At 41.5% G+C, this 14322-nt stretch overlaps 1 protein-coding gene across 5 annotated transcripts in view; it reads right to left on the bottom strand.

The window, feature by feature from the left end:
- Positions 1–14322, bottom strand: part of TTC13 (tetratricopeptide repeat domain 13) — a 66790-nt gene that overhangs the window by 24915 nt on the left and 27553 nt on the right. For all 5 annotated transcript variants that reach the window (XM_019479829.2, XM_019479830.2, XM_059715363.1 and 2 more), the window contains 6 exons: positions 8071–8212; positions 6382–6556; positions 5825–5981; positions 2717–2847; positions 2235–2367; positions 1161–1253 (listed from right to left, as the gene is read on the bottom strand). In XM_019479829.2, the coding sequence (XP_019335374.1) occupies positions 1161–1253; positions 2235–2367; positions 2717–2847; positions 5825–5981; positions 6382–6556; positions 8071–8212 (831 nt within the window). The remainder of the gene's footprint in view (positions 1–1160; positions 1254–2234; positions 2368–2716; positions 2848–5824; positions 5982–6381; positions 6557–8070; positions 8213–14322) is intronic.

Genomic DNA, 14322 nt, shown 5'->3' with positions numbered 1-14322 from the left:
TGGGACCTTGCTGCATTGTTGGTGGGAGAAAAAAGGAAAGAAAAGCACAGATGAGAGACTAATCCAGGATATACCAGCTAGAAGCATAAACACAACACTTTCCCTAAAAAGCTGGAGGCAGCTATTGCAATTGCAGAGCCAAAACAGTTTCAACAGCACTTTAACTACACCCCACAGAAAAGTCAGCATGTGCTGAGTCCAACTGGAAGAGCCCCAAAATGGCATGAGGTATGTGGAAAAAGCATCATTATCCTGTGTAGTGGGAACCTGAAACATCAATTTCCCCACTCTTGTAAAATACCTGAAAAAGGCCATTTCATCCTCTTATCCTCCCACATTTTCCCTTTCTTTCTGAGAAAGAGCCAGGCATACAAGTAGCAGGACAGAGCAAAGAGTCTACACTTCCCATACAGGATGGAACCTGGTTACAAACACATCTGCCCCTGTGATTGACAGTGATTTTGCCAAGTGTCTCTACTTGCCCCACTGCTTCCTTGGAGGTGGAGCAGTATAGCTTGCCATATGAAGTCTTGTAGTATGGGAGAAGAGGGGACGTACAACAATTGAATCTGTGTGTTAAAACCTTTTTTCACAGTGCACATCTTACCTTTCAATGTCTTAGGCCAGGTATTTTGATACCTATTCCTTTAAACTTTCCGCTCTGAAATATTGATAGCACCATGTAATTCTACTAATGGTTACAAAGCAGGAAGTGAAGATTTGTACACTACTGTGCCATCACTACTGGTAGCGTCACCTTCCAGAAGTAGTGCTCGTGGAATTTAAAACAACTATGGATGTGTTTTACCTTAAGTGCAAAAGGCAGGTGTTTTAATTTGGCAATAATTAAAATAAAATAGAATGAAAAATTATCTTTTCAGGCCTAAATGTCTTTCTAAAATAAAGCTATAAAACATTAAGATAACAGAGAAAAGGGAGGAAAATCATGGGTGGAAGATAAACTTGGTTTTTAATGAATGAAAAAACAAAAAAACAAAAATCCTATTGGAAGAGAAAAAATAAAAACCTGGTCACCTTAGAAAAAGACAACAAACAGCATACATAAGCTGAACACTGTCAGCTGTATTAGCTCAAAAACAACCTGCATATTTTGGCCCAATTCCTAACATAAACAAGAAGATTGGACAAAGCCTTCATACCTGATTAGATTGATGTGGTTATTAAAGCCTCTACTAAGGCTTCGAGCAGGCATTTGATCTAACCAAAGCACAGGTTGGTCTGGGTTGGCTATCCTGAAAAGATAGGTAATATTTTAAATCTAGAAAAAGAGAAAGTTGTGAGAGTTTCTAAAGTACATTTTCTAAAAATTAATGTGTGGTTCTGAAAAGCTGGCTCATGCACCAATGCTTTTATGTAAAAGCTGACTTCAGAAATGGCAAAATCAGTTGTTTCTTCCTTATGGAAGCATGTACAAACTACAATAAGAGGAAAAAAGAAACTCAAAAACTTCTCACTGATTTAATTTCAAACCATCTAGCTAATACCTTTAGCTTAATGAATATAAAGCTACAATACATCTTGCAGTCTTCCATAGCTTGGGTTTAACTAACAGGCATCACTAATACAAACTGAGGAACAAAAGTTAAGAAAGACACTCACTGACAATTTTAAAATACATGCTTTCCCTCACAGTTTCCACCTTAATGTGGTATCTGAATGCAATCACTTAGCAACTGTTCAGTTCCCCCTCTCTAACCTAAAGCTGCAAAGTGGTGCCAGATGGCTCAAGACTGAAGTCTTCCATTTAGCCATATAAAAGTAGAGAGCAGAGAGAGTAGAAATGCAAGTTTCAATATTATCTCACCAACATACTTCAAAGGTTTGGAGTAGGCATCCTTACTGATCCTGATTGATAAGTTACACAATAATTCTGCACAGTCAGCCCATGCTAAAACTGTTTTTATTACTGTTAGTATACCTCCTCTGACCTCGTCCTCACCCATTTGTTTGTTTCACCTATCTGTTAGGTTGTGATCAGATTGTAATAGTATGAACTCTCTTATATTGTGTCTGTATGTAGCCTAGCACAACAGAGACCCAACTTGGCCAAGGTCTCCAAGTGCTATTGGATCTACATCCATCACTTCTATAATTTATTCAGTTATCACTAATGCAAAACCTGTGACTGTTCAGTCTGTCTTAAATTCAGGCCTCTAGCCAATGAGAACTTGTACCCGTATCAAGTTAAGGGTTGGTAGCTCTTTTAGCATTACCTTCGCCATTTCACAGCAATGTCAAACATATCTCTCCATTGCATCAGTCTGGTTTTCCCATTCATTCGAACTTTTGAGTTTGTCCACGTCCGTTGCACAGCCTGCATTACTTCTAAAGCAGCCAGTCCCATTGCTGGATGACAAAGAATACAGAACCAGTTAGTCCACTCAGACTTTCCATTTTACAGATGACGGAACTCAAGCAGAGAGGTTAAAAATATATTGAAAAGAAAAAGAAATGTCAGTATGAATGCTAGTAGGAATACAATATAAACACGTGAGCTCATGACTTCCCATATCAGGGCAGATCACACCAATTCTTGAAGTGTTTATATATGATTAAATAAGATACAGTAATTTGTAAATGTTATTTGAACAGAAAGTACAGATTTATTTCAAATGTTACCAGAATAAAATCGTTTTATACTTGCACATTATCTTGGTTCAATTAGCTTAATTTACTGGCAAAGCAAAAAGCATACCTCTATGTATTCTCTTATTTGGAAGAAAACCTGGTGTGTCATACTGCATCAATGAACCTAAATGATCAGCAACACATATCAGCTCTTGAACTTCTGGCTTATAGCTTTCAAAATTCTGGAGTAGCACATCCCTTGAAGAAAAAAGAAATCACAAAGTAAACATCAAGTGCCACCTGTTGAGACGGCTCCCAAAAGAGCTTATAAACAGATTCGGCATTGATTACATCATCTGCAACCTGCATAGAAAAGAAGGGCAATACTAAATACAAAAAAAAGAACAAAACAAAACCGACACAAAACCTACTATGTACTAAAGTTACATTTTTAAATGGAATAAAGAATGAAATCTTGGTCCTATTGGGGTCAATGGCAAATGCGACAAATCAACAAGGACAGTTTTTCACACTCATATTTTATCAGAGCAAACCAGGAATATTAAGCATATGGCCTACAAAGCCATGTCACCTGGCCCATGGGGCTCCTAGAGAGGCTTGAAATTGGCCAGGAAACTCCAAATGATACAAGTTTCTTAGCCATTTTGTGTTAAATGAAAATAAAATAAAAAAACCTGAAGGCTATTTCACAGAAAGGAAAATAAGTTATGTTGGGAAAAGGTCTATTTATTTTGCTTATGAACTTTTAAATCCTAATTTGATAAATCCTCTGTCAGTGACCAATTCTGGAGAATGCTGTCTAAATTATTGAGGCTCCTGACAGAGTTTACATCTAAAGTGCAATTAATGTATTCATGGAGCAATAAATTGTAACCTGTTACACATTCAAGCAACTTATCACCCAATAACAAGCTGTAAATATGGTGACCCAGCCACAAAGATATCACTTGTTAAGTACTGCAGCTCTTTTGCATCATACTTTAAATTTCAACATGTGGCATGTTTCCACAGGGTAAGAGTGTTTGGCCAGGTCTCCAGCTTCACAGGGTGGGCAGCTCTCCCCCTTTTCCCTCTCTTTTCTGCAAAGGGACCCTTGACTCATGCTGAATTCTGCTGCCCCAGGATGGCTCAGCAAATGTCATGACTCACTATCCCTTCTCCCTTTCCCCAACCAGCCTTCCAGGCTGCTCTTTTAAGGAGCCATTAAGCATCTTTTCCCAGAGGGGAAGTAAGATGGACACAAATACTCAGCATTATGTGGGTCACTTACACACAGTAGGAATGCGCTGGGGACAAAGGAAAAGCACATACACAAAAGCACCTCACAAAGTGTCCCTGGAGATTTCAAGCCCTGTTGCTCCTCCTCTGCACAGGGCATCCCCTGTTCCTTCACCCAGGGGGAGTTTAGCTACTGAACTCAAAGCTCGTTTCTCATTAGCAGCACAGCTGAAGATGGTGGTGGTAGTGGTGGGGAGGAGAGTAAGAGGGGATGACAACCTCTGCCAGCAGCTCTCCTACTCCTCTTGCTGGCAAGTGCTGGCAGAACAAGTTCCCAAGGTGCTTTTTTCTTCTCTGGATAGCCTGCCTACGAATACGAATCAGGGATTGGACAAATTCTTGGAGGAAAGGGGCATCAGTAGTTACTGAACATAGGAGTTGGGGATACAGCCTTTGAATTAGAACTTCCTAGACCTTAAATCCTGGAGGCTGCAAATGAGAGAGGAACAGTGGAAGAAAACCCTAGTCGAATCCAATTCCATCTCCCTTTCAGTATCCTCTCTCAAGCATTGTGCAACACAGGATACTGGGCAAGATGCATCTATCATCTAACCCAGTAAATGGCACTTCTTATGTTCTGACGTCACACAGATTGATGGTTTCCATTAAGCAAGTTTACCTATTGCTTGATGGAAAAAATGTTTGCCATGGGGCTCAACTTCATTAAGAAAGAGTCACAGTTAAAATATTTTAAGTCAGATGAATCAAAAGAAATCACTTTTAATTAAAAAAATCTTTAACTGTTTAACAGTAAAGTGACTCCAAATTAAGGTTTCTAGACCACAGACAGATCTCCAGATGACAGTATATCCTGATCTTCTGTAGCATTAAGCAGTGTACAATTTAACTACTAACTCTGTTCTTAGACCAAATAAATTTGGGGAGGAAGGGAAGAGATTAGCATGGCTGCATAACCTAAATTGACATTGCTTGATTACATGATTAGGCAGGAATGGAAAAAATGATTTTAACCAATTCTGAATGAATCTTTTCCGCTCAGCTGAATAACTCGTTGAATGAGTTTTCTGTGGGCTTCCACTTAAAGACGGTTCAAAACATCATGATAAAAGTGAAATCTTTAAAATGCCAGCTTTTTTTTTTAAACTCCTGTAAGGCAGTGGTCTCCAACCAGTGGATTCCAATAGACTGGCTGATTGGGGAGCACCTGACAGTTGATCTCAGTCTGGAGGGTCTAGTCCCCCCCCAACTGAGATTGACTCTCAGAGTCTCCATGATCAGGAGCGGCCACAATGCAGTCTGAGAGCAGCAGGATGCACGTGGCTGGGCTAAGCTGTACCCCCTGCCACCGGGGCCAGGTCAGGTGAGTGAGATGATCCCTGCCCGCACCCCCTGCCACTGGGTGAGTGAGGCCCTGGCTGGGCTGGGCGAAGGTCAGAGCCGAGGAGCCTCATCCAGACACGTTGGGGGGGGGGGGAGGGGGGGGGTCCTGCCATTGCACACACCCCAGTGGAGGCCCGGAAGGCATGTGCCCCACCAATCTGTACACAGGGTGATGTGGCTGCTGCTGCGCTTTGAGCTTTGCGCCTCGAACTGCAGAGGGGCTTGGGGAGCAAAGCCCAGCGCACAGCAGCAGCCGTCTCACCCCATGCACATATTGGGGGGGGGAGGGGGGGAGGTCGTCACATGCCTTCTGGGCCTTTGCTGGGGCATGTGCAGCGGCAGGAGCCCCCCTGCGTGCCTGGACGAGTCGCCTGGGCTCTGACCCTCTCCTGGCCTAGCCCAACCAGGGCCCCACTCACCTCTGCCCCACTCCCTCCCTCACTGCAGGGGCCTCGATCTGCCCCCTCACTTGCTGGGCAGGGGGGCAGTAGATCCTGGATTGCCCTTTACATCAAAAAGTGATCTTCACCTTAAAAAGGTTGGAGACCACTGCTATAAGCGATCCTCAAAATGGTTTTTGTTTAAAACCACTTACTTTATCTGTGGCTGCAATCCTGGCTGTTCTTCATAGTCTTCTATAAGAAAAGGAAGATTCTTTGCCCAGTGGTCCTTAAAGTTTCCATGAAGATCTATATCTATGTTGTATTCTGTGAGAGGGGTATCCAGATGCGAGTGCAAATAGCGAGAGTACTCTGTGGAGGAAAGAAAACCAATAAAACTAGTACTGGTATTTACTCCAAACAAGAATTCAAAATAGTATTGCACATCTGTTAATTATTTAAGAGCAACACCTTCCTAAATAAAACCCCAAATATTTAACTTTGCTGTTAGTTAAATGCATTTAAAAAACATTAATAAATTAATGCCGTTATGGAGTATCATAGTTCCTTTTATCCCTACACAAAGACCTAATTTTGATTTCTGTTCCTCAGTTTTAACTCTGAACAAATGTGTGTATGTAGACTGGCACATTCAACAGAATTCAATTAATAAATACAGCATGTTTAAAAATGGCTGTCTATAAACAGGATTCTTACACTTGTACAATTTTAGTGCTATGTCAAGGAATCTTTGATGAGCAATAAAACTTACCTCTGAGGTATTTCACTTTTAGGTATTCTGGACTAGCCTTTTGGCCTGGTAATGGATCATTCAACATAACTTTAGTTTGAGCTTTTATACCTTCATAAAACTGCCCCATTGCAACATGACTGAGACCCTTCATATACTGGCACACTTCATTATATGGCTCTAGCTGGAGACACCTCTAGAAGATTAAAGAAACAAGGCAATAAATCAAATGTTAACACAGATATCTTGGAATAAACGAATGTATCAACAAGTTCATTATTCAAAAACCCCATGCAAAGAAAACAACCTATCACTTTCAAAACTCATCAGCAATTGTTTCTCCAGTGGCCTTTCTTTTCCAACTGATATTAGAAAAGAGTTTAAATGCTAGCAGAGACAGGGAAAAATATTTTCAGCTCTATTAAATAAAATATGAAGTGTTGATGACAGGAACACGTTCCTGATCACCATTTTTTGAAACAAGAATTAAAATTAATTTTGCTTAGGCTACATAAGTGATTAGAATGTTTTTAACACTTGTTTAGAGGTGAATTGATTGCTGACAAGAATCCATCAAGAAAAGGCATTTCCTGATGTAGTGTGCGCCCAAATGTAGGAAACAAACTTATTCTAGAAATAGGATGTTACACAATGTATTCACCATTTGTCAATTTTTCTTCCATCAAGTAACATGAATCTCCAAAGAGAATTCGTGCACTAGAATACTTATTAAATTCTGTATTGCATCATGTTCCTACTAGCATAATGCTGAAGAACTGGGCATATTCCATAATTAAAATTCTCTGAATATGTGGTTCTGTTAACAATTTGGAGTCGTCTGCACCTTTACATACAGCACTTACTATCTTAAAACTTCAGCTATGTTTTCAAGAACAGCAGCATCTACAAGTTACAAAATGGGGACCTATGATAATCCATATGCAGGCATAAAATAGTCTAACCAGGCAAAAGGCTGGTATGTCCTTTTTCAAACAGGAACTAAGTTCTTAGACCTGGTTCTGTTCTTTGCTCCAAGTGTCCTGCTGTGTGCGACTCTCGACATATTATTTAATAACTCTACCTTGCTTTTCTCCATGTGCAAAATCAAGATGGGTAGATACTGCCTACCTACCTCATGCACAGGTGTAAGACTTAATTCACCTGTGGAATGTATTTATAAAATTAAAGGTGGAGATAAGTTAGCTGTTATTGTTTCATGAAAGCAGCAGATCAAATGATTCAAAGACAACAAAATTCAGATGCTTATCTGAGGCCCGAGGTTACAAAATAAAGTATATGCTTTTGAGATCAGGTCTATCTGTGCCCCTAGGAATTACAAAACTGTGTTCCAGTTAGGACAAATATTATAGAATAAAATCAATTTACTGCTTCAAAACCTTATTAAAATGTTCAGTAAGAATTTGATTTAAGAAACCAGTAAGCGTTTAGAGAAAGTGTCTCAGTTCCCTTGCACGCCAGAAATAGTTTATGATTAAATCAGAACAAGATTACATATTATACTTACAAAAAGACAAAGATGATTAATAAATCTTGACTACAATTGCAAGAGAAATTTTCATTCCAACTCAAATGTATGGATAAACTTAGTTTTCCTTATTGTTTTAATTTTCTATTGCTAATATTAATCCCAAATGAAAACTACAAATCCTTATATTCTGCACATATTTTTTAAGTTCTACTAGGACTTACTTTAAAATTCTTCAGTGCCTCATCTAGGCTCCCATGATGGTATAGCATCATTCCCTTGAGCTGTAATGTCTGAACATGATTTTGATTTAGCAACAAAGCCTTCTGGAAGCTCTCTGTGGCAGCATCAAAGTTACCAAGTTCTCTGCGTAGGTCATAGGTAAAAAGATATAGAAGGCAACAGTGAAATACAAACCTAATTTTTTACCAAATAGCGTTAATAGTCAAAAAGAGAGACATACATGCAAGTCAGGTTACCAGAATTTTGTATTGCTTCAGGTATAATTTTTTGACCAAATTAGGAATTCTGCAACTGTCCTTCAACAGTGATGCCCATAATTCTTTATTATATACACATACAAACAGTTATCCAGAATTCTTCATTAAATACATGCCCCCCAATCCCAACTCTTGGATACAGAATTGTATGAGACCCTGGATTTTCACAGCTGTTTGAGCATAAGCCACAGTCTTTGGAACACTGCACTTACAAACATCAAAGGAATGAGAGCTCCTAATAGGGGCACTCCTGAAAAAAAATACCTATGAAAAGATTAGCTAACATCCAAATAGGAATACTTATTCCACAGAAATGGACTCATTTCTCAGCCCCTGTAACTCCAGGCCTCAGAAGAGCACAATGAGCTACCTTCTATCCCTCCTGAGTCCTAGTAAAAGAAAAAGAAGAATCTGTCGCCACCTCTCCAGACCTGGAAAAAAGGCTATGAAGTGCATGAAGCCAGAGGAGTAGATCTGGAGACTTGGGGGCAGCAAAGACGTGGGGGTGTATAACTAATTCCTGGACAGAGAACAAGTAGATGAACAGGTTTAGGTGACAGAGAATTCATTATGATTTGAGATTGGGAAGAAACTGGAAACTCTGAACTACCAGAGAGCTAACAACAGCTCTTGAACCAGGAGCTAACATTGCAAACTTGATGAAACATTGAGCAAAATGAATATTAAATCACTTTAAAAGCACACAAAGGATGTGGAACAGTACTTAAAAGGACTATATTATCCATATAATTAAAAAAAAAAAATCTTACTATATTGGGGGGAAGGTCTGGCACGTAATTTTTTAAATTTGGAAGGTTGGCAATACTAATTATTCTGAATAATCAGGCTCTAGGATTCTCAAATGGTAGTTTTTCTGTTCCTTGACAATTTTGGCCCACATTTTCCATGTATAAAATGAGGATGTAGCCCCTCATCTTACATGTGCATTGTTGTGATGAACTACAGGTTTTATTGTGATATATCTGTGTTAATTGTATTTTTGTTGTTGCAGTATAGTGCGACTTGGTTTACCGCCTTAGCCTGTCCACAGATAATGAAGTGCTAATGTCAGGTCTCCTACTTGCAGGGCAAGACTCAAATGTTTATCATTACCTGTAGCAAGAAACCTTTTTGCCTGCCCCCCCCTCAAATGTGAAGCTCCTCCATATGGCAAAAGCCCCTTTTGCAGTATTTGCCCCCTTTTGGGGATGCTTTCTCTTTTCTACCCTTTCTTCCTTCCTCTCTCTCTATCTTTTATTGTATTATTATTATTATTTTTCTATAAGGTGTACTTCTGGTGAAAACAGAGCTTGTAGATGCTTTTACAAATGTACTTAAGTTTAAAAGTAAGTTGTACCATGTAACAATGTTAGCAGGGACAGGAATCTCTGTATGGGGTGGATCCCTGAATGAATCATGGTTGATTGTGTAACACAGTAGCTAGTCTCCATAAACAAGTTAACAAGTGGCAATTAACACCTACAAAACTACAGACCAAGAAGAGGAAAGAATCAACACAGAGCCAAGAACTCCTTGAAACTTCACTGTTAAAGATAAGGAAGCCCTGGTTTGAACAAATCAACGCTGGAAACAGACCATTGGGGCTGAAATACCCCCTGATCAACCACTTCCAGAGCTGTATTCATCAAAGCAATCAAAATTAATCGATGGACTCCCAAGACTGCATGTTCCTGCGGACATGACCCCTGGGGCTGATGGCTGCCATCCAGCAGCTACCAAGAGGGACGTCCCTCGAGGTCAATGACCCCTGGATTGGGTAAGTCCGAGAATTGGGGAGTCACCAAAGTCTGTCAGAGAGGGATAAAAGACAGCGAAGAATGACCCCCAATGGCACCCTCTTTGACCTGACCAGCACCCTGCCTGTTGTTACGTCTCAACTGTGTGTTCTTGGGCAACCCTGGCACAGGATGCAGTCTGTCTGACTCACAAAGGACTCACCCCCCACTCCCTCCCCTCCTCTACCTAAACGAAACTGATTAAGATGCAGTGGGAGACACACCTAAGACCCTCAAGATAAGGGTGACAAGAGTGAACCAACTGCCCTAGGTCTCATTTGCATCCGAGATGGAACCAGATGACCATTCATTTACATGAGAGATGAAGAACAGAAAGCCTGAAGCAGAGAGTGCAGCGAATTCTGGGACCAGAGAAGCAGGGGAGCACTGCATAATGGGGAATCTGTGCTCCAAATGTTAACCAACCCATGTTCACACACACCCAGCTCAGCATTTATCAGACCAGTTCTAATCTGGATTTACTAAGGACTCCCCCCCCCCCCCCCCCCCCCCGCATACACCTCTAAGTTTAATAGGCATCTTGGGCCGTACATTCCCCGGTCCCACTATGGGAGGCCTATTCAAACTTGATTGACTAAAACTCAGTTGCCGGGTTAGGGAATGCTGAGGCAAGAGACCGAGTCAGAGGGGGTATGGGCAACATTTGAACAATGGTTAACGGTTCATCACAACGTCCAGCCTGTTGGAACCCTAATCACAGGTGTTGTCATACTTTTCCTGAGATGACTGGTGGGAGTCCTCTCCACAAAAGGTTATGAGCACCCCAATAATTGCTTTAAGTCTGTTAAAAGACTATAGTAAGATATGGAAAAGTCATGCTAAGCTGAGGCTTGTTCACAACAAGTAAAAATCCCAAATCCTGATGCTGCAAGCTATCTATTGTTTCTGAAGAAACCATGAGATATCCCATCAGTATATCTGCCATCCATAGGAATCTCAAGCTGGCTCCCAAGTATTTGGTTACTCCCTAATCTTAAGTGTTTCCTGATTATCAATCAGTTTCTTGAGATGTTCCAAACCAGATAACCCCTTGTCAATAGAAAAGACAATGATTTACACAATTAAGGATGCTTCGAAGCAGCTGAACTGAGGGTATAAAAATCTGTAAAAAGTGTGTGCGCTTCAAGAAAAAGAAAAAGAAGAAGGAAGAAAGGAAGGAAAGAAGAAGAAAAAACTCCTCTGCTGACACCATCCCATCGTTCTTGGGACGCTGGAAGAACAGATCGTCTCTCTCTTCAAGAATTGTGCTACGGACTGTGCCTGTCAGCTTTGCAGCCTGAGTACCTTGGACTGGTGAGATCCCAGCGCTCGCTCTCTCTTTTCTCTCTAGGCATAAACTTCTGAACCTGAACTGTATCAGTTAAGCTTGAGCTAAGTTTCCCCAAATACTTAGTGAAACCAGGGTAGTAGTGTCATTGTTTGTGTTTGTTTTTCTTTTGCATGTCTATTACTACTAGTACTATTATATATTTCATATGCTTAGCAATAAATAACTTTTATAGTCAGACTGGTAGTAACTGGGTACATTTTTTTTTCTCTGCTTCTCTTTCCTCCCGTGCTCTGCAGCAACGCTTCTTTTACCTAAGCTAAAGATCCCTGTGAAGCCCAAAAATATTGTGGGGTCTGCTCATCAAGAGGCCAAAGATTGGGACGTGCTGAGTTTGAAACACATAAGGGGATCAGCTTGTACAGGCTGATTGACCCAGTTTGACTCAGATGTGCCCTTATGAACTGAATGCTGGCCCATGAGGGTGTCAGCTGGACACCCAGCCGGATTCAGAGGGATTCTGTTCACCTGTGTGCTTGTGTCTGACTGCATGTTATTGTTGCTCTTATGAACTGATTCTTGGCATATGAGGGTGTCAGCCTGTCCATGCTGATCAGCCCGGCCGGGTCAGGCGTGTCACATTAATTTGTGTGTGTTTGTGTGTATGACTGATTTGGTGACTGGAGGAACCCAGTCCCATTGAGATTGAGTCCTGCAAGATAGCTCCATTGGGGATGAAGGCTTGCAGAAGGGAGAGATACAGCTCCGTATAGTAACACAAGCAGCACATTGACAGAATCACCAAGACCCTAGAAACTATCCCTAATAAATGAGCACACCCCAAAGTAATGGGCAAATTTGGTAACACTGTCCAGCCAGAAGGACCAGCCGGCAACCCCCTTCTGCAGCAACATCGCGCTGAAAGAAGCCTCAACTAGCCATCGATGGTGGACTCCAGCACTTGGGGATAGATATATCTTGACACCAGTGCTTAGTGTTCAGAGCTAGCTACTGTGACTGAGTGTGTGGGTGTGGGGGTGGGTGTTTGAGGGGATCAGCCCCAAGGTTTATGGTCTGACTTTTGCATCTGTCCAAAAAACTAGATTTTTTTGATGTTCCTGTGAGTTGGTCCTTTGTAGCCAACACACCAGTCTTGAATATCTTTGCTGACAGAACAATAAAGGTAAGATGCAGCAACCCAGACTCAAGCCTCAAGTACAGACTGTGCTGGCAGAAAAGCAAGCTGGGTTCAGAGCAGGGAGAAGTACCACAGAGCAAATTTTCAACTTCCAAGTACTGTGTGAAAAGTACTGTGGTCACCAAAAAATAACTTCACCATTAACTACATAAACTTTAAGAAATTTTTTGATAGGGTGTAGCACAAAGCACTTTAGCTCACGATGAAGAAGCATAACATCAGCAGATTCCAGATAACACTAACACAAGAACTTTACAGCAATGCAGGTAGTGGAGTGCTGATCAATAACAACATTGTCCAATGGCCTGCAATTTCAGTAGGAGTGCGCCAAGGTTGCCTACTAATATGGCTGAAGAAAATATGGACAAGCAGCAATATGACACTGAAGGTAAAGTTATATCTGCCGCATGCTGTGGTCATCTCTACAATGCTTTATAGCTGTGAGACATGGATGTTTAATAAGAAGTTAGAGAATAGAATTGATACATTTGAAATTTGCTGCTTAAGAGACTGCTGCGTGTCCTGTACACACAGCACTGGACTAATGAATCGGTAAAGCAGCAAGTCAGTCAAGAAATTGGAACCTATGAACCACTGTTGGAGGCTGCGCAACGATGTAAGCTGCAATGATTTGGACACGTCAAAAGAAGGCTGGACACCATTGCCAACACCATAATACAGGGCACAGTGGAGAAAGAGAAAAAGAAGCAGACCCAAGACAAGCTGGGGAACCAGTATTAGGACCAGATGGAGCTTCAACTGACAGAGTGCACACAGCTAGCCAAACACAGGGCAGAATGGAGGAGGGTTGTTACAGCATCTAAGATTCCCCAATAGTTGCAGCAGTCTCAGCACTGACTTGACTTGCAATACCCAGGGATAAATATGACAATGGGAGAGCAGGTCCAAAAAAACAGCTTGGCAGGGCCTGGTTAGAAAGGTCTGGGAGCCGAGGGAAGTGGTGAAGTTTTGGAGAGCTGGAAAGACTGGAAAGGGAACAGATAAATATCTTTCAGGGCACGCAAGGCTCTTCAGGCTGGACTGCTTAACCCATCTGGAGAGGACAGAGAACCTCTGGATGGGTGGCCTTTGCCCCAGTAAATGCCTCAGTAAAGGCATGTATAAGAGACTGGTCTGCTGTGCTGCTTGGGATGGGGGTTGCATTGGGTCTCCCCTAACAGAAGGTGAAATCCCTCACTCAGGAGCGAAACTGGATGACAGCTCCTTGAGTCAAGGCTACTGAGAACCAGGGAAGGTAAAGGACCAAAAAGCTAGGTTCCTCAAAAAGCCAAGTAGCAATTCTTCCCCACCCCACAACCAGAGAAGCCACACCAGACAAGGGCACCATGATCCCAAGCAAGCACCTCTCCTACCCCCAAGACTCAGTAACAACGGTGAAGATCTATTCACTCATGGCTGTGAAGCACTTAATTACCACAAAAAAAAGTACCATAGGAGAACTCATGGGAAATCAAGAGGTGCCTAAACACAAGCCTAGAGGCTGCTCCAACAGGCTGAAATTAATTGAGTCTGCTAGAGAGGTTCTTGGAGCCACTCTAATTAAGGCCCCCCCCCAAGCACATGTAAAAACACCCAAGAGTTCTAAATTAAGGGTAGAGTTTCACCACTGTCATAAATAAGGAATGAGGCCAAGCACTAAATGATAAGAATAAGGAAATTACTAGCTTTTTGAT

The sequence above is a fragment of the Alligator mississippiensis genome, chromosome 1 (genome assembly GCF_030867095.1).
Source record: "Alligator mississippiensis isolate rAllMis1 chromosome 1, rAllMis1, whole genome shotgun sequence".
NCBI classification, from domain to species: Eukaryota; Metazoa; Chordata; order Crocodylia; family Alligatoridae; genus Alligator; species Alligator mississippiensis.
Note: the sequence above shows the minus strand (reverse complement) of the source record. Positions and strands in the feature narration are given on the sequence as shown.